General features: G+C 40.6%; 3 protein-coding genes and 1 long non-coding RNA gene across 10 annotated transcripts; 2 read left to right on the forward strand and 2 right to left on the reverse strand.

Annotated features, from left to right (window-relative positions):
* Window positions 1-288: 288 nt before the first annotated feature.
* klhdc2 (kelch domain containing 2) lies at window positions 289-4,809 on the reverse strand. Of its 5 annotated transcripts, none has more exons than XM_057343413.1 (14): window positions 4,669-4,808; window positions 4,192-4,432; window positions 4,042-4,112; window positions 3,849-3,966; window positions 2,394-2,506; window positions 2,011-2,083; window positions 1,852-1,935; window positions 1,696-1,776; window positions 1,548-1,606; window positions 1,364-1,473; window positions 1,213-1,285; window positions 1,037-1,124; window positions 753-805; window positions 289-674 (listed from the first exon to the last, which is right to left on the reverse strand). In XM_057343413.1, the coding sequence occupies exons 2-14, from the start codon at window positions 4,408-4,410 to the stop codon at window positions 563-565; spliced, it is 1,254 nt and encodes a 417-aa protein (XP_057199396.1). In that variant the 5' UTR covers window positions 4,411-4,432; window positions 4,669-4,808; the 3' UTR covers window positions 289-562. The 5 variants fall into 5 exon arrangements, with proteins under 5 accessions (XP_057199396.1, XP_057199395.1, XP_057199392.1 ...); XM_057343412.1 differs by having other exon boundaries at window positions 4,192-4,435; XM_057343409.1 differs by having other exon boundaries at window positions 4,192-4,496.
* A 37-nt stretch (window positions 4,810-4,846) lies between these two features.
* Window positions 4,847-8,649, forward strand: lrr1 (leucine rich repeat protein 1). 3 transcript variants are annotated; one of them, XM_057343405.1, is made up of 5 exons: window positions 4,953-5,042; window positions 5,118-5,329; window positions 5,414-5,512; window positions 5,783-6,510; window positions 8,261-8,649. In XM_057343405.1, the coding sequence occupies exons 2-5, from the start codon at window positions 5,129-5,131 to the stop codon at window positions 8,514-8,516; spliced, it is 1,284 nt and encodes a 427-aa protein (XP_057199388.1). In that variant the 5' UTR covers window positions 4,953-5,042; window positions 5,118-5,128; the 3' UTR covers window positions 8,517-8,649. The 3 variants fall into 3 exon arrangements, with proteins under 3 accessions (XP_057199389.1, XP_057199388.1, XP_057199387.1); XM_057343406.1 differs by having other exon boundaries at window positions 4,847-5,293; window positions 8,261-8,648; XM_057343404.1 differs by having other exon boundaries at window positions 4,981-5,329.
* A 461-nt stretch (window positions 8,650-9,110) lies between these two features.
* On the reverse strand, window positions 9,111-13,472 carry dnaaf2 (dynein axonemal assembly factor 2). The gene is made up of 2 exons (XM_057343400.1): window positions 10,032-13,472; window positions 9,111-9,577 (listed from the first exon to the last, which is right to left on the reverse strand). The coding sequence occupies exons 1-2, from the start codon at window positions 11,406-11,408 to the stop codon at window positions 9,116-9,118; spliced, it is 1,839 nt and encodes a 612-aa protein (XP_057199383.1). The 5' UTR covers window positions 11,409-13,472; the 3' UTR covers window positions 9,111-9,115.
* A 3,158-nt stretch (window positions 13,473-16,630) lies between these two features.
* LOC130560368 (uncharacterized) lies at window positions 16,631-17,671 on the forward strand. The gene is made up of 3 exons (XR_008963675.1): window positions 16,631-16,789; window positions 17,065-17,118; window positions 17,350-17,671. It is a non-coding gene; the product is annotated as an uncharacterized LOC130560368 (long non-coding RNA).
* The last annotated feature ends 7,684 nt before the right edge of the window (window positions 17,672-25,355 follow it).

A 25,355-nucleotide genomic window follows, 5' to 3' on the forward strand; every position in this document is an offset into this window, starting at 1 on the left:
ATCTAATGTAAAACATCTACTGGCAGATCATTCAGAAACGCACAGTAAAATCAACAAATCACAGATTGGTCAACGGGTATGTAGTTTACTGCTGGTGGTCTCATAACTGAAGCCAATATATTCCGGGGATGAATTAAAATACTCAGCATCAATCACATGAAGCTACACTTCATTTTGATCAGATCGGATGAATCACTGCATTAGGGTGATGGAAGTGGAGTTTGTAGTTAATAGACCATTTAATGTCCTTCTGCTGTTTTTTTAAAGCCATGGTAGACACAAATATGGTCCGTATTTGATTGAGCAAATTTTATTCTATAAACTGTAATGTGACCACAATAAAAAAGTCAACAATAATACAGGGACATTAGCTAATGAATGTGGGTTAAGTTAAAAAACATCTTTTTGTTATGACCAGATATCTTCTTTTGTAAATCATTTTGTTTTTCTACATGAAATTCAGGCCCAAACATCACTGATGTTTTTGTGTCTAGTCTCACCCTCAAACTATAAGATACAATAAAGATTTTCATCATGTAAAGTGACAGCGAGGTTTTGATCTTCAAGCATCTCCAATGATTCTCTGTTTGAGCTGAAGAAGCAGATGTTTGGGTAAAACATCCCACAGGTGCTCCGTCGGTTTTCTGTACTGGACAGCTGCATCTAAACACAACCTGAACACACACACAGCACAATAAACACACACACAATCAGAGGTGTGTTGCTGTAGGAAAAACCTGACCCGGCCTCACCTGAGCAGTGATTTGGGCAGCACGCTGAATACCAACAGATCATTGCTATGAGCCTGTAAACATGAAAACATTCATGAATTTAAAGGAGAACCAGACTCATGCTTGGTGTAACTATAGATCTGACACAACTAGGATTTGAAGTTACTTATCGTTAAGACGAAAGGGCTTTATAAAATGTTAAAACCACAGATGAAAATCAATTTCTAACAAAAGGAAAATCTAGTTGCTAGTTGATGAAATGATTCACTTTCAGTTTTCTTGTATTTCTGAGAGTAAAATCTCACCGCTAGTTCATTAGAGAGAAGATTATTGGCACAACCTCCAAACACAAATACTTCACCGTCATGACCCAAACACGCTGTGTGCCACAATCTGCAGAAAACACAAAAACGCACACACGTAAAGCTCTTCGCCAATGAGACACGTCACACATCACATCAGTGTCAGAATGCAGACGCACCTGGGACGTCCTGCGTGCTCGGGATTGAATGGTTTCCACTCATTTTTACTGACGCAGTAGATCCAAGCATCACCTGGAAAAACAAACACTCGAATGAAGCACCGGCGTGCTCGCTTTGGCAGACAAACGTTGCATTACATGCGTCACTCACTCAGCGTTTCTCTGTTGGTGGTGAAGCCACCGAAGAGAAAGAGATGATCAGGTGACACTGAGGTCAGAGAGTGCCACGAACGACCCGTGGGACCGCGTTGAGGAAAACATCTAAAGTCAAATATGCATATTGATATCACAGAATTTCAATGACCTTTCAACTGCTATAAACACAGTCAACTCACATTTCACTCCATGTCCACGTGTCCAGGTTGATGTAGTACAAATCATTGAGACGATGGTCCTGCAAAATAGGGACACTCTTTAACACAGAATCACATTGGCACTACAGAGAAGACGAATCTTCACTATCTAAACTAAACAATCTCTCACCAAATAACGACCTCCAAAGACGTAACCTCTGTTATCCAGCGTGGCACAGGCGTGAGCAGCACGCGGCGACGGAGCATTTCCCTGTCCACATACAGACAACAGTCAACAGCGTCGTATCAAAGCTGATGATGAAGATGAATCAGTCAAATGTTTCACCTTTGTGATGGGTTGGCTCCACGTCAATGTCTCGAGATCCAGGATGTGAATGTGATTGTTCCAACCTCTGCCCACATGATTTCCCTGAGAAACATTCATCATCTGCTCAGCATTCATTCAAATTGATTTTCATAAGGATCGAAACATACAGCGACTCACCATTTCATCAAGCTCAAAGGTTCCTCTGTGACCGGGCGGTGCGGCGTAGCCATAGCCACCGAAATACACCAGCCTGTGTGAACAAATTATAAAAGCTAGAGGAAAATGAAACAAGTCAATGGGCCTCGTTCATTAACAGTGCACGTACACGCATGTGCAGCATGGGAATGTTTTCATGCGAAATGCCTAATCATGCTGAACAACATTGTGATTGTTGTTTCTGATTTTCTGATCTTTACCAAAACGTCTTGCTGTTGACCCTCTGAGACAAGAGTGAATCTTTACAGAGAGATAGAGGTGAGGTTGTCGCATACAGAGATGATTCGGCACGTCTGTCCAAATGATCTACGGAAAGACTTTCTGCTAGATTCATAAACACGTACTTGTTTTTGTAAACCCAACAGCCCAGTTTGTCTTTACTCGTAGGCGCCAGGCCCTTTATATCGTTCATCTTTTCCCAGCGGAACGTTAGGCTTCTCAGTGGAAGACGATAAACCTACAGGACACCAAAGAGCAGAAGCAGTAAAACGTCATGTGTTTGAAGTGAAGAATGGACATCAAACGAAGTGACGTGGACATGTATGGTATCCCATGCTCAGAATGCACAGAACACACACACGTCTGGTTTATTATCTCCGTGGGGACAGTCCATAGGCGTAATGAGTTGTATACTGTACAAACTGTATATTTTATCCCCTACCCCTAACCCAACCCCTAAACCTAAAGATCATAGAACACTTTTTGCATTTTTAGATTTGTAAAAAATATTGTTCTGTACAATTTATAAGCTTTTGTGCCCATGGGGACCTCAATTTTGGTCCCCACGGTGACACGAGTCCCCATTGAATTGGTGTGCATTCAGGTTTAGGTCCCCACCGGGATATACAAACATGAACATGCACACACACGCGCACACACACAGCAGTGAGTAACATCCAGAGCAGTGGTTGACAGAGCAGTGGAAATTGGTACTTAGGTACACGTACTGTTACATTACTGAAACTGTATCAGCAATTAGGGGTTAGGCTCTAGGGCACCTCAGTTGTGGGTAATGAGAGCGCTGTTCATTCACTTCCTGTCGGTACTGAGACCCAACTCTCCAACTTTAGGTCAAACTGTAGTCGTACAGTAACCTACACTGTAAACCCTTTTGCTGTAGTTATGCTGCTAGTTGCCAGTAATTTATGGTAGATTTTTATTTAGCTAAATTATTGGCAACAGTGTGTTTCAAGATAAATTAATATTAAACATTAACAAGTCTTTATCTTTACGTGCGTGCGCATCCGTGTGTGTGTGTGTGTCTCTATGTCTATGTGTGTTAGTACGTGTGCATATTGTGTGTGTGGAGTGTTTTGTATGTGGGTATGTCTGTCTTCTGTGTTTTCAACCTTTTCTTGTTTTTGCAGGTACAACTTTAATTATTTTGCTTATAGTCAATATGTCTCATGTACAGCTGCTTTGTAACAATGAAAATTTTAAAAGCGCTATATAAATAAAGTTGAGTTGAGTTTACAGAAAGAAAAGGATAAAATAACAGCCTCATGCAAAGCATTCTGGGAACCAGAAATCCACATAAACCTTTTTCTGCTTTTTTTCTAATTTTGGTTCCCAGAATGCTTTGCATGAGGCTGTTATTTTTTTTTTCTTCTGTAAGGATAAAGACTTGTTAATGTTTAATGATCATTTATCTTCGAACAAACTGTTGCCAGTAAATGACATTAATGTAAATCTACAGTAAGTTACTGGCAAACTGCTGCCAGTAATACTGTAATTTCGACAGAAATTCTTTACAGTGTACCTAACTCTAATCTATATGTTAGATGAGTAAACATTCGTACCAAATTTGTGTTTCCTCTGGCATGGTGACCTCCAAACAGATAGAGAAACCCATCCACACACGTGCCGCAGCTGCCTGACATGGAGTCCGGTACATCACCCTTTGAACGCTTCATTTTCCTGCACGTCAAACTTTTATTAGTGAACATATTAAACATCACAATCCCTTTAGTTCCACCCCAAGTGTCAATATACCATCTTGCCGTCTCCATGTTGTATATCCAGATTTCATTCTTTGGCAAGTACAAGTCAGCAGCTTCAGCATTCTAATAGAATGACAGTGAGAACGTTTGAAACATGTCTTCAGATTTAACCGCAGGTGGTTGTTATATGAGTGTGACTGACCTTATAACCCCCCCACACAAACATGCAGGTGCCATCAGTGACTGCGACGTGACCGCTGCGCTCCGCTGGACGCTTCCTGGACAAAATCATCTCCTCTTCGTCATCATCATCATCATCATCCAGCCAGTCAACGTCTCTAACCTCATGTTCCCATTCCAAACCCCTCTCATCATCATCATCATCATCATCCATGTTCTGCACATTGTCTTCTTCCTCCATTATTTGTTACTACACACGTTTTCTGCTGTGTTTACGTTCACGCGCACAGAGAGAAAGCCACAGACGGGGGAGGGGGGGTTGTAACTCTGTAAGTGAAAGTGCTTTATCAATAGCTACGTGTTAGTTGGATATGCGTGTGACATTAATAATCATTGCTAATAATCAGTTAGTGTGTCTGATCTATTGTAATCAATCATGCGCGTGATCGTGTTGTTCCTGACTGATGCACGCGCGCTGTAATGTCAAAAGAATACTCACGCGAGTGAACACTAGTGACGCTGACAACGGTTCCCTCTGTTAAATAATCGAGTCATGAAAACAAGTTCACCCATTTCACCTAAAGCCATTTTAATGTATAAAGCCGTGACTGGAAATGCCCGCTGGTAATATTACGTCGCCATATTTGTGAGGTCAGTGTACTGCGCATGTGCAGTGTATAGAAGCGCGCGGAGCGAGGATCGTCATGCTAGTGTTACGCCACAGATCAGACGTGAAACGTCGTTAAAACGGATTTGTTAACTGATCAGTTAATTGAATCGACTTGTTACTTTTATTCATTATATCTGGAAGAGTTATGAAAGAGTTGGTTTGTTAACGTTAGAGTTTAAGCAAGAGAACAGCAGAATCTACAGGTTCGTTCAATTTGGCATTAACGTGTTTTCATGAAACTTGAATCAGTAATGCCAAGTAGTTAATGTCATAACCAGTGTCAGTCAGGATGAAGTTGCAGTGTGATGTGGAGGTTATTAATCGGATGTTGCCGACATTCGGAATGAAGAATAAAGGCAAATCGAGTCGAGCGGTTTTATCCATCGGGAAACATGTGGACAGTTTGTGTTTACTGATCTGCACATCTAAAGACAGAAGCGGATCCAAGTACAAGGCAAGACCTTTTCATCTCCTGTACAGACATGATCATGTAATGCTTCAGTTGTTTTAATGCCCGTTCAAAAGCCAAGATCCTATTCAGTTGTAAAAGTACACATTCATGTTTTGTGTCCAGCTGAAGGAGAATATTGAAAAGTTCTTTACGTGGTTTGTTGAAGAGGGGAAAGCTACAGTTCGACTCAAGGAACCGGCTGTTGACATCTGTTTGAGTAAAGTAAGAATGTTCATCTGCAGTCACGATAGAGCTTCACATGTTTCACATTTCTGTTGTCATTTTATTTCCCTCAATGTCAGTTCTCTTTTCTTACATTTATACCCTCAATCTGCAGTAACCTGACTTGATTCACAGATGCCAGGAGAAATATTCTGTGCAGTTGCTTTGTTTTTCTCCACACATTCTTTATGAATTGAGATGTCATTCTGTTGGTTTTGTACCACTGTATATCGAGTCTTTGAAATGACTTCTGGTGTTTTTCTTCTGCAGGCCGATATCAACGGCTTGAAAAACTTTCTCTCTGCTGCACGACTGGCGCACAGGGGAAGCAACACGGACACCCTCGCTCTTTCCACCCTCGCGCCGGCCCGGGCCAGAGACGTCGAGAAACCAAAGAAGAAGCTTACCATCTTGTCAAAGAAAGACTACCCGCTCACGTCTAACTTTCCTTATTCCCTGGAGCAGCTGCAGGTGTCCTACTGCAAGCTATCCAGGGTGGACATGCGCATGCTCTCGCTCAAAGCTCTCCGCAGGTTAGATCTCAGCAACAATCACATCAAGACGCTGCCGTCCACCATCGGGGACCTGACCTTCCTCACTGAATTAATTCTTCACAACAATCATCTGGAGAGTTTAAGTCATGCTTTGTGTGATTCCACTCTGCAGGCGTCTCTTCAGCATCTGGACCTGAGTCAGAACCAGCTGAAGGTTCTGCCTACTCGCTTCTGCCAGCTGCGAGAACTGGTGAACCTCAAACTAGACGATAACAAACTGGTGCAACTTCCTTTTCATATCGGGCGGCTCACAAAGATGCGATACCTGTCTGCTGCTCATAACCAGCTTACCGTGCTTCCCGGAGACTTCAGAAAGCTGAGTCTTGAAAACGTGGACCTGTTTGGGAACCCCTTTACTCGAGCTAACGCTCTGGAACACACCATCCATCTGACGTTTCCGCTGACGCTGCAGGAGCTGACGTTGCGTGCTGTGGTGGACCGCAGGTGAGGGCCGATGAAGCTGCTCATGGAGTCACATATCAATAAGCGGGTTTCCATCACTCTGGTTTTATTCGCATTTTGAAGTTTCGCATCAGAAACGAGTGATGGAAATGCCAAATTTCGAATTAAAAACCCTTAATTCGCAAAAAGTTTTTACGCTCGCTTGAGGTGGTTTTTCAGTTTTGCGAAAAAGGGTTAATGCGAATAATGGGAGATGGAAACGCATTTGCCGAATAAATTCCCCCAAAAAGCCACGTAACTGCACTATGAGACGGCCTAACCTGACTAACCAGACTACTGATCTTGTTACACAGCATCAGAAATGTTGTGACGGTCATTCTTAAATGCCTGAGCAAAGTCGTCAAAGTATTCTGTAATTGCCTCTTAGAACTGTCACAACTGTGTTTCCCAAACAGCAGGCATCCACAAAAGCACCGCATTTATTGTGTTTCGTAATCGTCTGCTTGCGCAAGTATTATTCTATATGAAAATCATTATATTCAGTGGCTTTTCTTACTTTTCTTACTGATATTTAGTGGCAGTTTATTAGGAAGTGACAGTTGACTATTTGGATGGAAACGGTGCTTATTCGAAAATGTTTGATGCGATATTCCAATTTTGCGCATAAGCTAAATTCGCAACTCTGGATGGAAACACGGCTAATGACACGTTCCTTTGAGGCTCAGTAAAAAGCCACTTGTGTCTATTTCACACATACTTCATGTGCGGTGCGGAGGCGGCATGCACTGGATGTGTTTTCACATATACTGCGTTTGCAGAGCGCTGCCGATCGATGGCTTCCGTGATCCACAAATTCAACGATTTTACATTGAGTCATTTAGCAGACGCTTTTATCCAAGCGACTCACAGAGAGTTCAGGGAGCAATAAGCGATGTCATACAGGAGCAATAATACAATAGGTGCTGATACAAAGTTACTAGTTTCAACAAAAGCCAGAACAATACCAGTTGAGAGAAAGAGAGAGGGGTTAGGGTTTTCTCATTTGTCTGTCCAGTATTCACAGAAGAGGTGGGTTTTAAGTCGTTTTTTGAATGTTGTGAGAGATGTGGTTGACCGGACTAACTCGGTCCGGTCAACCACATCTCACAACATTCAAAAAACGACTTAAAATCCATCTCTTCCACCAGGAAGGAGTTGTGAAGGAGAATGAGCGGGAAAGCGATTTACTGGCCTTATGGGAAGGCAATACAAGACGCCGCTGGTTTGCTGAACGCAGGGATCTTGATGGGGTGGAGGAGGGTGTGAAAGTATGCCGGTGCAGATCCAGTGATAGTCCTGTAGGCGAGCATTAGTGACTTTAATCTGATACGGGCTTCATCCAGAGAGATGAAAAGGGCCGTCACATGAGAACCTTCTCCCCTACACGCATTATAACGTATTTAACATAAAAATATACTTTTAGATATCGGATTAGGTGCTTTCGCAACTCCTTGTAAGTGTTTAGCGTTTTCTAGCTGTATGTATTATTTATAGTGAAATGACTATGTTTTCATGTCAATCTGTGTGATTTTGAGCATAATATGTGCGCTATCGCTTTAAATCAGTCTGTGCTGTACAGCAAAAATAGACTCGACGATGCAGAAACGATCGCTGCACTGCTGTACCGCACCGCATGAATGATCTAATCTGTTGACATGGGAACGTAAACAAAACAGACCCTGCAAACATGTGGAACAGGCACTAATGTCATATAATGTTTTCACAAATGTTTACGTGTTTTTGTTGATTGCAGAATACCCTATGGACCTCACATCATTCCCTTCCACTTGTGTGGTGAGTTGGAGTTCTGGAAAGCATGCGACTGCGGCCGAGCGTGCGTGAGCTCCTACATTCAGACCGCCGTCAGCATGAATCTGCATCTGGTGTCTCACACGGTTGTGTTAGTGGACAACATGGGAGGCACAGAAGCTCCAGTGCAGAGACATTTCTGCTCGCTCGTGTGTTACTGTGAGTTCATGGACAGCTGTGTGCAGCGTGGACTGAGATGATGACCGCAGCGTCACTGTTTCTCGTGTCGGGATGTTTGTTGCCACAGAAATCTTGCCTTGAGCAACAGCTTGTGTTTTTCAGTTTGTTTTATTTGCTTTTCAAATGGATCTTTAGGAGATTATATAATAAATATTGTAAAACAAATAAAAGTTATTAAAACTAAATGCAGAGTCTTAAAGTTCGTGTTGAACTTAAAAAAACGTTTTAAAGTTACGATAATATGTATTCATCAGTTAAGACACAATTTTCCTAAGATGTAATAACATTACATAAATCAATTTAAACAAGTTTTTATGTTGGTTAAACAATGACATTTAGTGGCTGAACTACTAAGAATGGTTAATAAATGATTATTGATCAACACATTTAGGAAGTCCAGCAATAACACAATCGCACAACAGGACCCTAAAACATTAAAGGGAAACTCCACCCAAAAATGACAATTCTGTCATCATTCACTCACCCTCAAGTTGTTTCAAACCTGTATCAATGTCTGTTCTGTTGAACACAAGAAAGATGGGGGGGGGATAGGGTGTGTTTAATTCATGACAGAATTTTCATTTTTGCGTAGAGTATCCCTTTAATGCATTTACCCTCATCAGTCCAAATCAAAACACAGAGAGTTCTGGAAACACAGAGCAGCTGAAGTGTGGTAATCACAAATAACTATTTCTCTTCCGTCTGATTTGGTTTCTCTCACAATTGCAGCATGTGATTTTGAATTATTGTCAACATCTGCTGGTTCCTTTGATTGGGCCTGGATTTCCTTATTTAAGATGGCATTCGTGTCATTCGCAGGATTCAGTGCAGAATTTGGCTCTTCTCTGGTCTCTGGTTTTTGTGACACCGGTTTGGTTAAATCAGAAGAACTCTGAGGCTCTTCATGTGCTGGGAAGACGTTCGGCTGTTTACTTGTCGTTGGATTCTGATATATTTGGCCAACGTCACGTGACATCAGTGACTCGTCTGCTGTAGCCCCAAATGTTGTTTTCTGTGTTTGCTTTTGAACAAACTCTTCATCTGGTGTCACATGGATGCCGATGTTGCTGACAGATGTCATCTACAGAAAAAAATGTCTACATCAAATTGACTAAATGACTGAATACTTGGCCACCTGCTGTAGCCTATGTATGGAGCGATTTTAGTCTCATTAATTATTCACACGTAAAACAAGATACACACATGCGTAAACCGTTTCACATGAACAAAACCTGTGAATCGTGTCGATTTGCACATTCACATAACACGATAAACATGTACATTTTAAACTTTCGAAATATTTGTGCACAGTCGTATGTTTGCGGAACGTACTTTATGAGAAAATAGTTTTGTTTTACGCACGTGAATTGCTTTTTGTAAATGTATATTTATACTTTGTGCACGTAAATTTGGTTTTGTTCATGTGAAACTGTTTACGCATGTGTGTATCTTGTTTTACGCGTGAATAATTAATGAGACTAAAATCGTTCCATACCGTATGTGTCATGATAAATAAAAATAGGCTAATGACTGACCTCATGTGAATTGATGTTCATGTCAGAAAGATTTTCTTCATCATCTGGGATTATTTCTGCAACACATGTGTGAGGGAAATGATCCGTTTCTTCTGTCTCGGTTCTGCTCTCTGTTGGATTCATGATGATACTGATGCTCGTATCATATGTGTGTGGTTTTGTTTCATCAACAACACAACTGTTTGATAAACACAGCGATTCTACTGCAACAGGTTTCTGCCCAAATCCGTCACTTGTGGATTGTGTTAAAATATCACCGTTTAATTCTGTGTGTCCGGTTTTGTGTGTTTTCTCTTTTTGCATCAGTTTGGCTTTATCCTCAGAGTCTCTCTCCTCTTTATCTTCATCATCATCACGTGTCATTTGAGGTGATTCAGTGTTCTTCACTGGTAAAACAGGGAGAATCAATGTCAGCTGCTTTGTTGTTTTGTTGAATTTAGCTTCTCCTTTATCTTCATCCACAGGATAAGAGAGCGAAAGCTCCAGTTTATATGAGGGTTTTTGAGTCTCCAGGACGAGTCGTCTCTCCGTCACACTGACATCAACATCACGTGCTGAAGTGAGCAGCGGTAAATCGATGATGACCATGATGTCTCGCGCATTGGACGTGGAATCTCGAGAGTGTCTGTAATTTTGTATATCAACAACTGATCGGTATTTCAAGGTGTAATGTGGTTTTATGGGTTGTTTGGATGATGAAGATGCTGTTTGACTAGGAGCTGCAGCGGAGCACACATCTGGATATGGAAACGGCAGTTTTTCCTCACACTTGCTCTGCTGGTGTTTCATAAATTCAGATGTGGGCTTGCGGATCACCGCTGGATGTGGAACACCTTTGTACTTGCTCTTCAGCAGCTTTGTTGTGCTGCTATCCAGTTTAATTTGGAAAGAGTCTTCAATCCCTCTGATGGCTGTGCTGTTGATGAGTTTCATAAATCTCGCGTTTTTCTCCGTCATGTGAAGCGCATCTGGATGAAAAACCGCGTCATAAATCACGCACGCGTTTCCTTTGGCGTCTCTATCGGGTCTGCCTGGTGTCAGGCTGTGGGGTAAAGTCCAGTTGTGACCCGCATTACCGTCTCTGTCTCGAGCCGCTTCACATGAAGGTTTATCGATCAGCGGATCGCAACACACATTAATGAAACATTTCCCGCCAGCGCTGCTCGACTTTAATACGTGATGCGCTTGAGGGTGAATAAACTGCACGCGCATGCCTCGATCTGCCTCGAGCTGTTTGATGTCTTCTTCATATTGTCTCTTGTTGTCCGGGTTCGAGATCTCTGCGGCGTATTCACTCAACAACCGACGGAAAGTATCGTCTTTAAGAGCTTCGCTCAATCGATTGACTTCATCGCGTGTCAAATTCAGCGCTGCCATTGTTCTTTACTACTGTTTGGTCACACTATATTAATTTGTTGCGAGTTAAATGACTAAAAAACGACAGCGCTCTGCGACTGTAACCATAGAAACCGGCTAAAACAACAGAGACAGACGTCACCTCGATCAGCTTTGACGTCACGAGTCAATCCCTTGATATTAAAATAATTTGACGTTGATGATTATAACAATAATTACAAAAACAAAAGAAAGGTGTTTATGAATAAAGAACGAACGGCACTAGAACACTAGCTAATGATGATTCATCGCCTACGTGCTAAAAATGATTTTAATAAATATGTTCATGTTTTTTTCTTCACCTGTGACAAAACCAATATGGAGCAGTTTATCTTAAGCAGAAACAAGAAATGTACGGAGCCCTTTAGGGACATGGCGGTGGGAAAAATATGAGAGGGAAGAGAAAAATATTTTTTAAAGCTTTTGAAACATTGCGTTCCCTCGCAAACATATTTGCGTTATCTCGCAAAACTTTTGCGTTCTCTCGCAAACACTTCATGTTTAATGTCCCGCTGGCAGAATTTAAAGGGGTCATATGACAGGGCTAAAACTAATATTATCGTTTGTTTTAGATGGAATGCAATGTGTTTACACGATTTAAGGTTAAAAAACGCTGTATTTTCCATTTTTGTATCTCCTCTTTGCCCCGCCTCTCTGAAACGCGCTGATTTTTTACAAAGCTCATCGCTCTGAAAAGCGAGGTGTGCTATGATTGGCCAGTTAACCAGTGTGTAGTGATTGGTCGAACACTGCAAGCGTTTCACGGAAATGTAACGCATCTTACCATATTCGGAACATCATGTTCCCACGCAATTGTACTGACAGGTGATAAAATGTCATCGGTACTTCCTTATATCAATTCGAGCCCGAATCTGATACGGAAAATTAAGATGATCAAGCCGATACATCAACTTTGCCAGCGCAACTTGAGCAGGATGTAAAGAATTGGTAAGGTTTTATTAAATAAATATGGTGTTAAAAACTAACTCAACTCAACTTTATTTATATAGCGCTTTTTACAATATTCATTGTTACAAAGCAGCTGTACATAAGACATATTGACTATAAGCAAAACAATTAAAGTTGTACCTGCAAAAACAAGAAAAAGTTGAAAACACAGAAGACAGACATACACTGTAAAAACTAATTTGTTCACTTTACTTAATGAAATTGTGCAAACTCGTTGCCTTGATTCAATTAAGTAAGCTTAACTAAACTTTATTAAAAAAAAACGTTTAAATTACTAAAATAACTACTTTTCTGATTCAAATTTACTTAAATTAATTAAGTTGAAATGACAAAATTTTGTCTGTAATTTTATGTTAACTAAACTCGACATTTATTAGTCTTATTGGTACGTTTTTGTTGTCATACATGAGTTCAATACAGACTTACTGCATGTAAATCAAAATACAATGAGCAAGTAAGATGAGAGACATCTTAGTACTGGTTAATTATTAGTACAGTTAATGCTCATTGAATGTTGCAATTCACGTCATAGCTGTGCTTTAACCTCCCACAGCCTAAGCACATGTACCACTCTTCTGAACAATGGTAACCACAAAACTGAAAAATATGTCAAACTCTTCTAAATATCTAAGATAAGTGAACATTAAACACTAACAAGTCTTTAACTTTACTGAAAAACACATCAAATATTCATATTCTTTCAAATGTATTCTCCTAATGCAATCTGACGCAAAGCATGCTGGGAATTGGAAATTATTCTCGACCAAATGTGTTGAATTAACATGTTTAAATTAAGTAAATAGAACAAGGAGAAAATCATATTTTTTAAGTTTTAGTCAAAACTTCAAGTTAATCAAAAAGAATCATTATACTTTACTTAAAAGTAAAATTGTGTTTCAGGAACTTAAAATAATGAAGTAAGTATAACTTTTTTATGAAATTAAGTTTACATTACTTAATCTGTTTGATTATTTTGAGCATTTGGTTTTACAGTGTACCCACATACAAAACACTCCACACACACAATATGCACACGTACTAACACACACACACACACACACACACACACACACACACACACACACACACACACACACACACACACACACACACACACACACACCTTTGATAGACACTCCCCCCGTGGGGACAGTCCATAGGCGTAATGTTTTTATACTGTACAAACTGTATATTCTATCCCCTATCCCTAACCCTATCCCTAAACCTAAAGATCATAGAACAGTTTTTGCATTTTTAGATTTGTAAAAAATATTGTTCTGTACAATTTATTAGCTTTTTTGCCCCTGGGGACCTAAATTTTGGTCCCCACGGTGACACGAGTCCCCATGTGTTGGTGTGTGTTCAGGTTTAGGTCCCCACCGGGATATACAAACATGAACACACACGCACACACACACACACGCCCCCCCCCCACACACACACACGTACGTACGTACACAAACAAGTACACACACACACACACACACACACACACGCTCAGTGAGAGCACACATTTAAGATAAAAATAGATAAAAACTATAGCTAACTGTTTTACCTTTTATATACGACATTATAAAGACTATAAACAAACAACCATATACATCATACAGAGTTTGTGTGAGATAGAAACAAGCTCGTATGACAGCAGGGAATGGTAACAAAATAAATAACGCCAGCGCTGTGGCCCTTCTTGATCAACCAGTGTTACGCCACGTCTCGTCGCGACTCAACAAAGACAATAAACCCAAAATAAATACTAAATATAAAAAGACATTATAAACACGACATTTGATGCCTCTAGTGGGAACATTATTACTGATTATTAGGACTTATGTTGTCTTTTTTCACGTTGCGCGCGTGTCTGCATTTGCAGATCACAAACACATGACAGACCCAACTCGCGTTAGTCCGTAACAAAGTCTTTTACAATAAAAACATACTTACAGGTTGCGAATCTGAAGCGCCAGCGAAGTTTTAATGGTTGGAATGGACCTACTTTTTAACCAAAGCTTTCGTGCACTGCCGGCCTTGATCTCTCCCAGGTTCATGAAGCTATCATCTGTAAAATGCGCTGCACAAACTTGAACATTCGGATTGTACCTTTCTGGAACAGTGTTGTAAATAAAATTTAACCATTCGTTTTTAGTTGTCTCATCTTTTGGCATGGCAAACAAAGAGTCTTTCTTTTCGCAACGAAACACACAGCGTCTCCGCGACATGGCTGCGGCGGTGACGATACAATGAGATTTACAAGTACGCCCACCACACTTGCATTTAGATTTGGGCGGGCTTGTCAAATCATGTTACAAAGTGACGTACATTCGTCGGGGTGTGGTTACACGAGGCGTTTCAGGCAGGTCTGGGTTCTCATTCGCATTTAGATAGAACCCAGATAGCAATAGACTTCGGGGCGGATCCGCCTTCAAGTCGCCTGGTCCGCTGTACTCTCAGATTCAATTCGGCCAAACGCACAGAATATGCCCCGCCTCCGCACAACGCACTGTCAACTCGCGGACTCGCAACTGACGCTGGGCGAATTCTCTGACCGAACGCGCCTTTTTTAAACCGTCACAGTCACTTAATCCATCTCCTCACACAGTGGAAACGCTGGAGCTGGCAGGTCGGTGAGGACGGAACACGGTAAGAATAGTTAAAATATGCTTTATTTGTACAGTTACGTAGCCAGTAACATTACTGTTGATTGCTTTGCTTGATGTTTTTATTCTGAAGTGATTTTTGCAAGCCAAGTTTCAGCACATTGTCATTAGCGTTGAGTAAAATTAATTTGGTAGATAACTTTTTGAGTAAAAGCTTTTTGGACGGAATGTCTTTATCTCTCTAGGAGGTGGGGTGATTCAATCGGATTTTAATCCAATCCTGAGCGCATGTTTTCTCCCCTTTCCAGTAAAATAGCAGGCGAGATAAACTGATGTTAGGCCTAACATTAACGTTACCTGTTTTTTTACACTGCTTTCTGGGGCCCGTTTCAGAAAGGAGGTTTAGTGAAAACTCTGAGTATATTAACCCTGAAATGAGGGAAACTCTGGGTTTTCCGTTTCAGAATGTGAGGTATGTCAAACCTGAGAAAGCGGGGTAACTCAAGCCCGTTTCTAAAGGAGAGGTATCTTATACTCAGAGTCAGTAACCATAGTAACTTACTCTGTGAACCTAACCTGGTCGGGAGCAGGTTTTCTTTGGTAAACCCAGAGTTTATTTCGATCTCCTCCCCCTTTTAAAGCGCAAGTGGTGTAACTCATCCATTCATTCATTAATACAGTCATTCATGGCACACATTTTGATTACACAGAGACCATCTCAGTGACTTATACTGTATGTCATATGTGCTTTTATAGAGGATTCATGAAGAGGCTGCATTAATTCATTGGAATGTACTTTGATTTCAGGAGAGCACCGAGTGGAATTTTGTCATTTCCCTGTGCATTTTTATTAAAACTGTACCGTTTTTCTTTACAGTGAATTAGATGTATCAAAATATATCTCATCCATCCTTACACATAAATAAAGTGCATGAATAAAGAAATGAATAAATACAGACATACATGCAGAAATGAAGCGATAAAGGTAATAAACAAGTAAATTTGACATGCAGCCATTCCAAGTGAAATCTGTTCAGAGCAGGATTCGAACCGGCGATCAGTCTAACTTTGCACGAGAGTCTGACGCCCTACAGGTGTCCTATACACCATGACGTCTTACTTGCGTAACTAGAGCACTCATGGCGAGTGAGAACATACGATTTTTTTATTATTTCTGTTGTTTCATTCATTTAATGATTAATTTATTTGTTTATTGGTATCAATTTATTAATTTAAACTTAAGTCATTTTCAGGACATCAGTAAATCGAGCGGAAAGTGTGCCTCACTCTCATGTGCTTTCTGCCGCCATGTTGCTTTTTTTGGTGCTGTTGCCATGGTGAATCGTGCTATCTTCGCTCAATTGATGATGGCTTTTTAAATCAATGGTGCACGCGCGTAACCTAGAGTGAACTTACTCAGAGTGGATTGAACTAATTGAAATCACCTGTTCTGAAACCGAAAACTCAGAGTTGCGATTCTCTGAGTAAATCAACTCAGAGTTCACATTTTAACTCGGTGTTGGTTGAACCTCCTTATTGAAACAGGCCCCTGGTACTAGTTTGAGTCTTTTGTTAATATTTTGACATATATTCTCCACCTCCCCATGTAATGTTGTTTCAGATAATTTTCATATCATATTAAATCTTAAAATACTGTGCGTGTGTGTGTGTGTGTGTGTGTGTGTGTGTGTGCGTGCGCGTGTGTGTTCTGTTGTGTGTGTGTTATTTTGCAGCTTACAGCTCATTCAAGTGCCACTGGTCTTGCAGTATTTCATCTTTTCCAAACAACCGAGTAAAGTAAGATTTGATACTGTTTTAAACTTGATTTAGCCAGCTATTTTGTCAAAATACTAATAATGGTCCACACTACAGCTTTTAACATGTAATAAATGTGCAATTTCAAAAGATTTATACCAATAATTTAAAGTTAAAAGTTTTTAGGTTTATAAACTACTTCGTAGTTTAAAAACCCACTTGTATCAGTAAACTTTAGTTCTGGTAGACTAATTATTTCATGTCATATTAAGATATTAAATCATATTAAGATACTGTGCGTGTGTGTTCTCTTGCAGTTTACAGCTCATTCAAGTGCCACTGGTCTGTTTTTGGAGAATTTCATCTTTAAGGTACGTATGTAAACTTTGCCTACAGACTTAAAAAGAACACGGAGGTTCACAACTCGCATGCAGTTCTGTTTATTAACGGCTAGAGCTCCAAAAGTTACATAGTGTACCTATAAATGTCAGATTGTACACTCTTGTTTTAAAGACAGTGGTTATGTGTATCCTTAAAAAAAACTGGTATCTCCTATGTGATTTCATGAATTTGTTTAATGAAAATTTGCTTGTGTATCACAGGTGCTGTGAGAAAGAGCCATGTCTCCCGTGCCGCCACTGATGATGACATTACAAAACACGTAATACGGTGGTTCAACTTGGCAGCAGATAGGGGAAACTCAAGGAGCCGTCCCACTGTCAGCACCCAACAGTAGCGTTTCGGTGTTTCACAGTTAACTTCTGTGTTTTGAAGTGTTCGTTTAACAGTTAAGTAGTAACAGTTGAGATAAAGTTTACTACTTTAAATAGTTTTGTTTCTATTCATCTTCAAAAAACCCAGTTTCCACACAAAAAAATAAGCAGTGCAACATTAATAAGAATAAATGTTTCTTGAGCTACATTAAAAAAGTGTTCTTTTTCATTAAATAAAAAATGTTCTTTGGACAATTTATGGTTGCATTTCATTTTCTGTAATACCTATTAATTGTATACATAAATAATTGTTACTGGCTAAAATGGCTGAATTTTGATTTACAAGTTTTGAATGATTTCATCATGTTTTATTAATAAAGGCAGGCATATTAAATATTATAGAGCAATCCAGTCTATCCAATGTCGGTCCATTAGATTTGAAATATTTCTTTAGCTAGTTTTGGCCAGAATACTAGTTTTAAATGAGGGATCTGAAAGGTATCCAGACAGAATGACCAGATCGGATCCGTGGCGGATCAGCTGCTTTATAAACGGGTCCTGATCGGCAAGGCCGGACTTACCATTGGCCTTGACTGGGCTCCAGCCCAGGGGCCCCGCCCTTCAGGGGGCCCGCCTGCTCTCGTTCATTTGATTTGTTTAGTTATATGCCAGTCATTTTATTTTTCATTTAAACTTTGTGCATTGGCCTACCAATGTTCAATAGCACTGCCTTATGTAAGGAATGATGTCGTTTAATTGGCTAATCGTTCCGTCAGTCATGTTGGCGTTTCCTGATTGGTCATTTGTGGATTCTATCCGTCACGTTTACCGCAGTTGAAACCTGTCTGCTCATTAAGACGCTTGTTCTAATGGCTGACAAGCGCAATCGCAGTGCCGCGCTTAAAGAAAACCAAAAACTGAGAGACAAGAACGCGAAAGAACAGCATTTAGGAAATAATGATTCTTTACACCCATGGCACCACACCTTGATCTTTAGGCAGAGAATCCAGAGCATACCTGTCACCATCTCCCGCCAGGCCACCACCCTCCGGTTTTATTTCAGGTATTTCTCCTTTGAAACTCGCGGACCGACGTGAGCTGGAACGCGTTCACGGGGTGGCACTGTGGCTTGAGCCGCTGCCCATTTGCCCTCACAGGCTGGCGCCCGTCTTTGGTAGACGAAGTAGAGTAGAGAGGATTCACATCCCCGCGAAAAACTTGCTCTTAATACACCGCTATATTATTCCACTCCGCGTTTTCCATTTGACGCTCGCTCCTCACAGTCTGTGTCCTCTCACTGAAGACGACAGATCTGTCATATGCTTTACTGATGGAATTGCAATAGAATACTAATATATTTTTAACACTTTACACCGTTGCATTTGTTAACATTAGTTAAGCATTAGATTACATGTCTGCATTTGTTCATCTTTATTTTCAGTATTTACTAATGTTTTTAAAAACATTGAACATGCACCATGAACTAACATGAACAATTGTATTTGGCATTAACTAACAATAAACAAGATTAATAAATGCTGACAACTGTATTGCTCATTGTTGGTTTCATGTTAATGCAGGTGTTCCCAAATTTTAGATCCGAGACGTATAATCTCTCAAGATCCTCCAGAAATACAGGCAAAACACACACATTTGTTACTTTTTAGTAGTTTTCTTATTATGGATCAATAAATTTAATTTTAATTTTAAAATACATAATGGTAGGGCTGTATGATTATGTCAAAAACTATATTAGTCCCCTTGATATTGTAATGTTGATTGGATTTTACATTTAAGTATGTTTGAAACTTCCTACACGCTATAAATGCACCACTTGTGGCTCCCACTGTCAAAACAAGCATTATAAACGTGTAAACCAATGAACACGTGTCATTGTTAGTCATTGGAGAAAAAAAACATTTACTAATGCTAACAAACACATGATTTTAAATAGTACGGGGGGCCCCGAAAACAACTCACGCCCAGGGGCCCCCATCCTCTTAAGTCCGGCCCTGCTGATCGGATCCGTGGCGGATCAGCTTCTTTATCAGTGGATACAGGGCGGGTCTGCCCCAGATCTGGTCCGGATCCGCAATCCTTATTTGTTCCGGATCCGCTGCGCTGTGCAAGTGGACTCCGTTCCGGACCCGTTTTGCGCATCCGTTCCGGAGCTTGTGACACTTCCGGGGCGGATCCGTTACGGAGTCAGTTTGCTATCTGGGAATGCATCTTTTGTTACGACACTTTAATTTTAGCAATTTTACATGTCTAATACATGCACGAGCAATTTATAACACACCAAAGACACAGAAAAACACGTATGTCCGCTATATGACCCCTTTAAGACTAGCTCCGTAGGCTACATAAACATTGGTCTATAGTCTGAGATTCCCAGACCAATAACTCGTGAGCTAAACGTTCTTATAACACAAATTACACCTCATTCTATGTAACGTAAACAATGAACTTTAACGTAATTTTCCACAAATCGAACCTTGTATTGATCTCAGGCGGGAGCCGGTGTTGTATCAAAATTCTACTCCCCGTGAGATTACGACTCCCCTGTTTTTCCCCTACGATAGGGTTAGGTGTGGGGGCGGGATTTAGAGATAGGGACCAATCACAAAGCAGCATCCTAAGTGAGTGAACCAATCAGAAGTACGGGAGTCGTAATCTCACAGGGAGTCGAGTTTCGGTACAACACCGGTTGAGACAATACCGAAGGGATCGTCTGCAAAGTGCAAAACCCGAATATCATTAGGCTACTAATAATAGTCATTAACTTCAGTGCTACAAACTGTAGTATAACTAAAACCAGTTTAAATTCAGCAGGAGAGCATTAATGTGTAAACTGAATTTGGTGAGACTTCAGTGTGTAACATTTAAACTATTAATGACTATTTTTGTAGTAACGCTTTTCGGATTTACAGTCACTTTGCAGACGGTTCCTTTAGACTTGTCCATGTCGCCTGCTCAGATAGATTAAAATTTATATTCTCGTTTTGTATGGAGCCAGAAATATGACAAAACAATCTGAATTTGAATTTCGTAAATCTGAATTATTGACAACTGTCTTTTAACAAAACTGAATATTATATGGGAGTTAAAATAGTTTTGAATTAGATTTTGATTTTTTTTTACTTGAATATTGAACATTTGAAATTTAACACAATTGCTTTTTTTAAAGGCAGAGTTTTATAGGCATGCATACTATATATATTATATATATATATTATAGGCAAACAACATATTTTTTGCTCTGAATTCTTAGATTGCAAATATCCAGTTTTTTTTAAATACAGCCTCACGTTTTCAAGATGAAGAAGAAATTCGGAACATCAAATTCAATTTTCTAAAATTCAAAACGCAGAAATTCAGATCGTACAGAAAGTAGGTCAGAGGTCGTCCACAGGGAAGAGTAGAAGATCTCGGAAAAGTCAAACGGAGCGCTTTGGCCACAATGGCCAGTTATTTGTTCTTATTATCTAATCAAACTCCAAACATGCTGTTTTGGAGAGTAGAACTTCTTACATTGCAATAAAAAGGATTTACATTTTTCAAATTGCGACCACGCCCACAACACTACACGGGTTGATCGTTTGTTGTTGCTGCAGCATAGCCAAGCTCATACCGCTGCAATCTTAGGCAGCTGCCCGGAATGTGTGCGCTCACTGCCTGCGTTTTTGCCTGCTATGCCTCCACTGTTTGCGCTCACTCCCAGCGTTTGCTGTTGGTGCTTTTACCCACAGTGTGCTTAGTGCACGCTTGCTGCTAGCTGCCCCACTATGCGCGCTGGCTTCGAGCGTTTGTGGGTGCATATACATTTAATATATTAGACATGTATACAATTTTTATAAAGAACGTTTGTGGGTCCTGCAAAGTCAATGACATACGTGGCACGCTGCAATAAAAGTTATGTATAACATTTAATGCTACAATAGAGAGAAAATGAATAAACTATGTAAGCTACAGACTGCATTTAGACTGAAATAAAAACTTTAATAAAAAATAGTGTGTAATAGTACTCTTGTCTATTCTTTGGCTAAAGGAATGTTTTTTTGTCAGTGCAGCCAGCATGCCAGTCGTAAACATTAATCATGTTTAATCAAATCTTATTTTCACTATATTATGAATGGAATTTGATCATAATGGCTGACAATGCCCCAGTTGTGCTCAGTAGTTGTTCATATTGGGCAGATATGTGTTCACAGCTAAAGACTGAAAACAGACAAACAATGAGATAGAGAAATGAGGAGAAAAATATAAAAGCTATTGTTGTGTTATTTCTATGTACATTTTTTAAATGACAAAGACTGCACTTTTAAAGTACTTTTATTCATTTATTTATATGAAGTACAAGTAGCAATGAGGTACAATTAGAACAAAAAGATTTTCATTTAGCAAACGAACACACCTCAATCTTAAGCTAAATATAGCCTACTTTGTCAACGCAAAACAAAAAAGCTATCAGTTTATGCGTTTTAGTGAATACAGTCTAAATGAAATAAACATAAACACATTTTCTATCTACTATACAGTAGCCTGCAAAACGAACGCAGCAAAATGCACCTGGATATTAAGGTATGGCGTTTTCAGTCATATATTACTCAACATATTATTTATAGTGAACTATATCCACAACAAACTTACATTATATTCTGAGGAATAAATGCTCTCTTGTTATCATTATCAAAATGTTTAATCTGCATGAAACAGAAAGTGCATAACCATACAAAAACACGAACATCATGGTTGCTTTACTGACAAAACGGGAATATAACATAGATCGATAAATTTGTTGGTTCAGCAGAATGTCCAGTCGTTGAATGTGTAGTGTAGTGGTCTGGCACAGCAGTTAGGTGTGTGCTCCTTTCTGACTGACAAAGACTGGAATCGGCTCTAGTCATAAGAAAAAATCTTTACGTGTGTTGTGTCCAGATTGTTTCAGCTGGTCGTTAAATGTGTCCTGGATCAAAGTTATAGCATTTCAATACTATTTTTTTATTACAAAAGTTATTATTTCAGTCTGTAGCTTACATAGTTTATTCATTTTCTCTCTATTGTAGCATTAAATGTTATACATAACTTTTATTGCAGCGTGCCACGTATGTCATTAAGCGGGTTTCCATCACTCTGGTTTTATTCGCATTTTGAAGTTTCGCATCAGAAACGAGTGATGGAAACGCCAAATTTCGAATTAAAAACCCTTAATTCGCAAAAAGTTTTTACGCTCGCTTGAGGTGGTTTTTCAGTTTTGCGAAAAAGGGTTAATGCGAATAATGGGAGATGGAAACGCATTTGCCGAATAAATTCCTCCAAAAAGCCACGTATCAATTCAATTCAATTCAATTTTATTTATATAGCGCTTTTCACAATGTGCATTGTTCCAAAGCAGCTTTACAGGAGCAAATAAGAAAAACACAGAAAGGTAAAACACAGCACAGTGCATGGTGTTTATAGACCAAGCAAGATCATTATAATAAATAATATCTAATAAATAAATGAATAAATAAATGCAGTCTCCCTGGTGAGCAAGCCAACACTGCACTGCTCTGCTGTGGCGAGGAACCCAAACTCCAATGTGAATAATGGAGAAAAAAAAACCTCGGGAGAAACCAGGCTCAGCCGGGAGGGCCAGATCTCCTCTGACGTGTCATAGCTGCACTCAGTGACCCCGACCAAAGCCACCGAGCAACGTCCACGAAGAACAGGGAGAGCCCACGAGCCGCGACCCAGGAAGCCCCACCCGCCGAAACCGTGCAGGTCCAACCCGGTCCCATTCCGCGATCAACAACAGACAACAGAGGAACAACCAGGGAAAAGTAGTAATGGCATAATTAACTTTATTCCTCTGTTGTCCGACATCGACCACAAAACAAGACCAACCAGACCAGACCCACACAGTCCCAACAAATGAAACGCCCCGAACCACAACCAACAAGCCCCCCCACTCCCTACAACACCCACCCAGCTACCTCCAATCAAAGTCACTGAGTGCAGCCATAACTTCAAACTGCTGTCGTGTGATGTAAGTTTAGCATTAAATACCAAGTATTGTAAATTTAGCATTTATGTGACGGTAGTCCGTCTTTGCTCTCGGTTGGGGATGGAATTGTCTGAGCTGGGCCGGCCAGATGGTCGCCTTTTTCTTGGGTGGTGATGGAATTGCCTTGGATGGAGCTGGGATGGTCAGTCAGTCCGCAGGCTCTCGCAGGAGGATGGCACGGGATTTTCCGATGTAGCTGGCGTAATCTCTAGTTGTGGATGGGCATATGAGTTCATCTGGGCCTGGCGGAATCTCTCCCTACTCGGGATGGGCATCCCGAGGCGAGGGCAGAAAGAAAGAGAATAATTAGCGTAGCTGCTGTTCATTAGCTATGTTTAGTGAATGCTTGGCTGAAAAGATGTGTCTTTAATCTAGATTTAAATTGGGAGAGTGTGTCTGACCCTCGAATAGTATCGGGGAGGCTATTCCAGAGTTTAGGTGCTACGTATGAGAAAGCTCTACCCCCTTTGGTGGATTTAGTTATTCTAGGTGTTATCAAAAGTCTGGAGTTTTGAGATCTTAGAGAGCGTGATGGGTTGTAGTGTGGTAGAAGCTCTGTTATGTAGGTAGGGGCTAAACCGTTTAAGGCTTTATAAGTAATTAAAAGAACTTTAAAGTCAATACGATACTTAATGGGTAACCAGTGAAGGGTTGATAACATTGGGGTTATGTGATCGTATTTTCTGGACCTGGTTAGAACTCTGGCAGCTGCATTCTGAACTAACTGTAGTTTGTTTATTGATGCTGCAGGACAACCACTAAGCAGTGCATTACAGTAGTCAAGTCTTGAGGTCACAAATGCATGAATAAGCTTCTCTGCTCAGCCACACATAAAATATTTCGCAATTTGGCAACATTTCTAAGGTGGAAGAAGGCTGTTTTTGTGACATTTGAGATGTGATTTTTAAATGACAGGTTGCTGTCTAATATAACGCCAAGGTCTTTAACTGTATTTGTTGGAGTAACAGTGCAGCCTTCAATTTGCAGGTCATAATCCGAAATATTCTGCTCACGTGTCTTTGGTCCGATAAGTAATATTTCTGTTTTATTAGAATTTAAAAGAAGGAAATTACAAGTCATCCAATGTTTTATATCGTCGATGCACTCTGCCAATTTGGATAGTTGGAAGGAATCATCTGGTCTTGATGAGATATATAGCTGAGTATCATCTGCATAACAGTGGAAGCTAATTTCCACATCCAAAGCTTTTGCAGCGTGGACGGGAGGCCACCATTATCCATCCTGTATTGTAGAAAGCGTAACACATCAGACACGGGACATGACACTGGGTCTATACCGCACTCAATACACCACTTCTTAAATACATCCCATTTCAGAGCATACAAGCGTCTAGTGGAAGGCGCCCGAGACTCCGCAATAGTGTCAAGCACTCTCTGAGGGAGGGTTCTAAGACCCCTGAAGCGGCCAGGCATGGAGGCTCCACAAATCAGGGTTGGGGTGCCAAATCGAGCCGTTCGCCTGAGATAACAGGTCGCCACTGAGGGGAATCCGCCACGGAGAGGACACCAGTAACTCTCTCAGGTCCAGGAACCACGGCTGATTCGGCCAAAACGGAGCAACGAGGATCACCGACGCTCTCTCCTCTCTGATCTTGCCCAGCACAAGGGGCAGAATCTTCACCGGAGGAAAAGCGTAAAGCCGGGCGTCCGGCCAGCGCGTCGTCAGAGCGTCCGTCTCCCTGGGGGGAGACGGACTCCCTCCCGCTCGTCGTGAACAGATCCACCTCCGCCTTCCCGAAGCGATCCCAGATCATCCGTACTGAGTCGGGGTAAAGTCTCCATTTCCCTTTGGAAAAACCTCCCCTCGAGAGCATATCCGCTCCGCAGTT

The sequence above is a fragment of the Triplophysa rosa genome, linkage group LG10 (genome assembly GCF_024868665.1).
Source record: "Triplophysa rosa linkage group LG10, Trosa_1v2, whole genome shotgun sequence".
Taxonomy (NCBI): Eukaryota; Metazoa; Chordata; class Actinopteri; order Cypriniformes; family Nemacheilidae; genus Triplophysa; species Triplophysa rosa.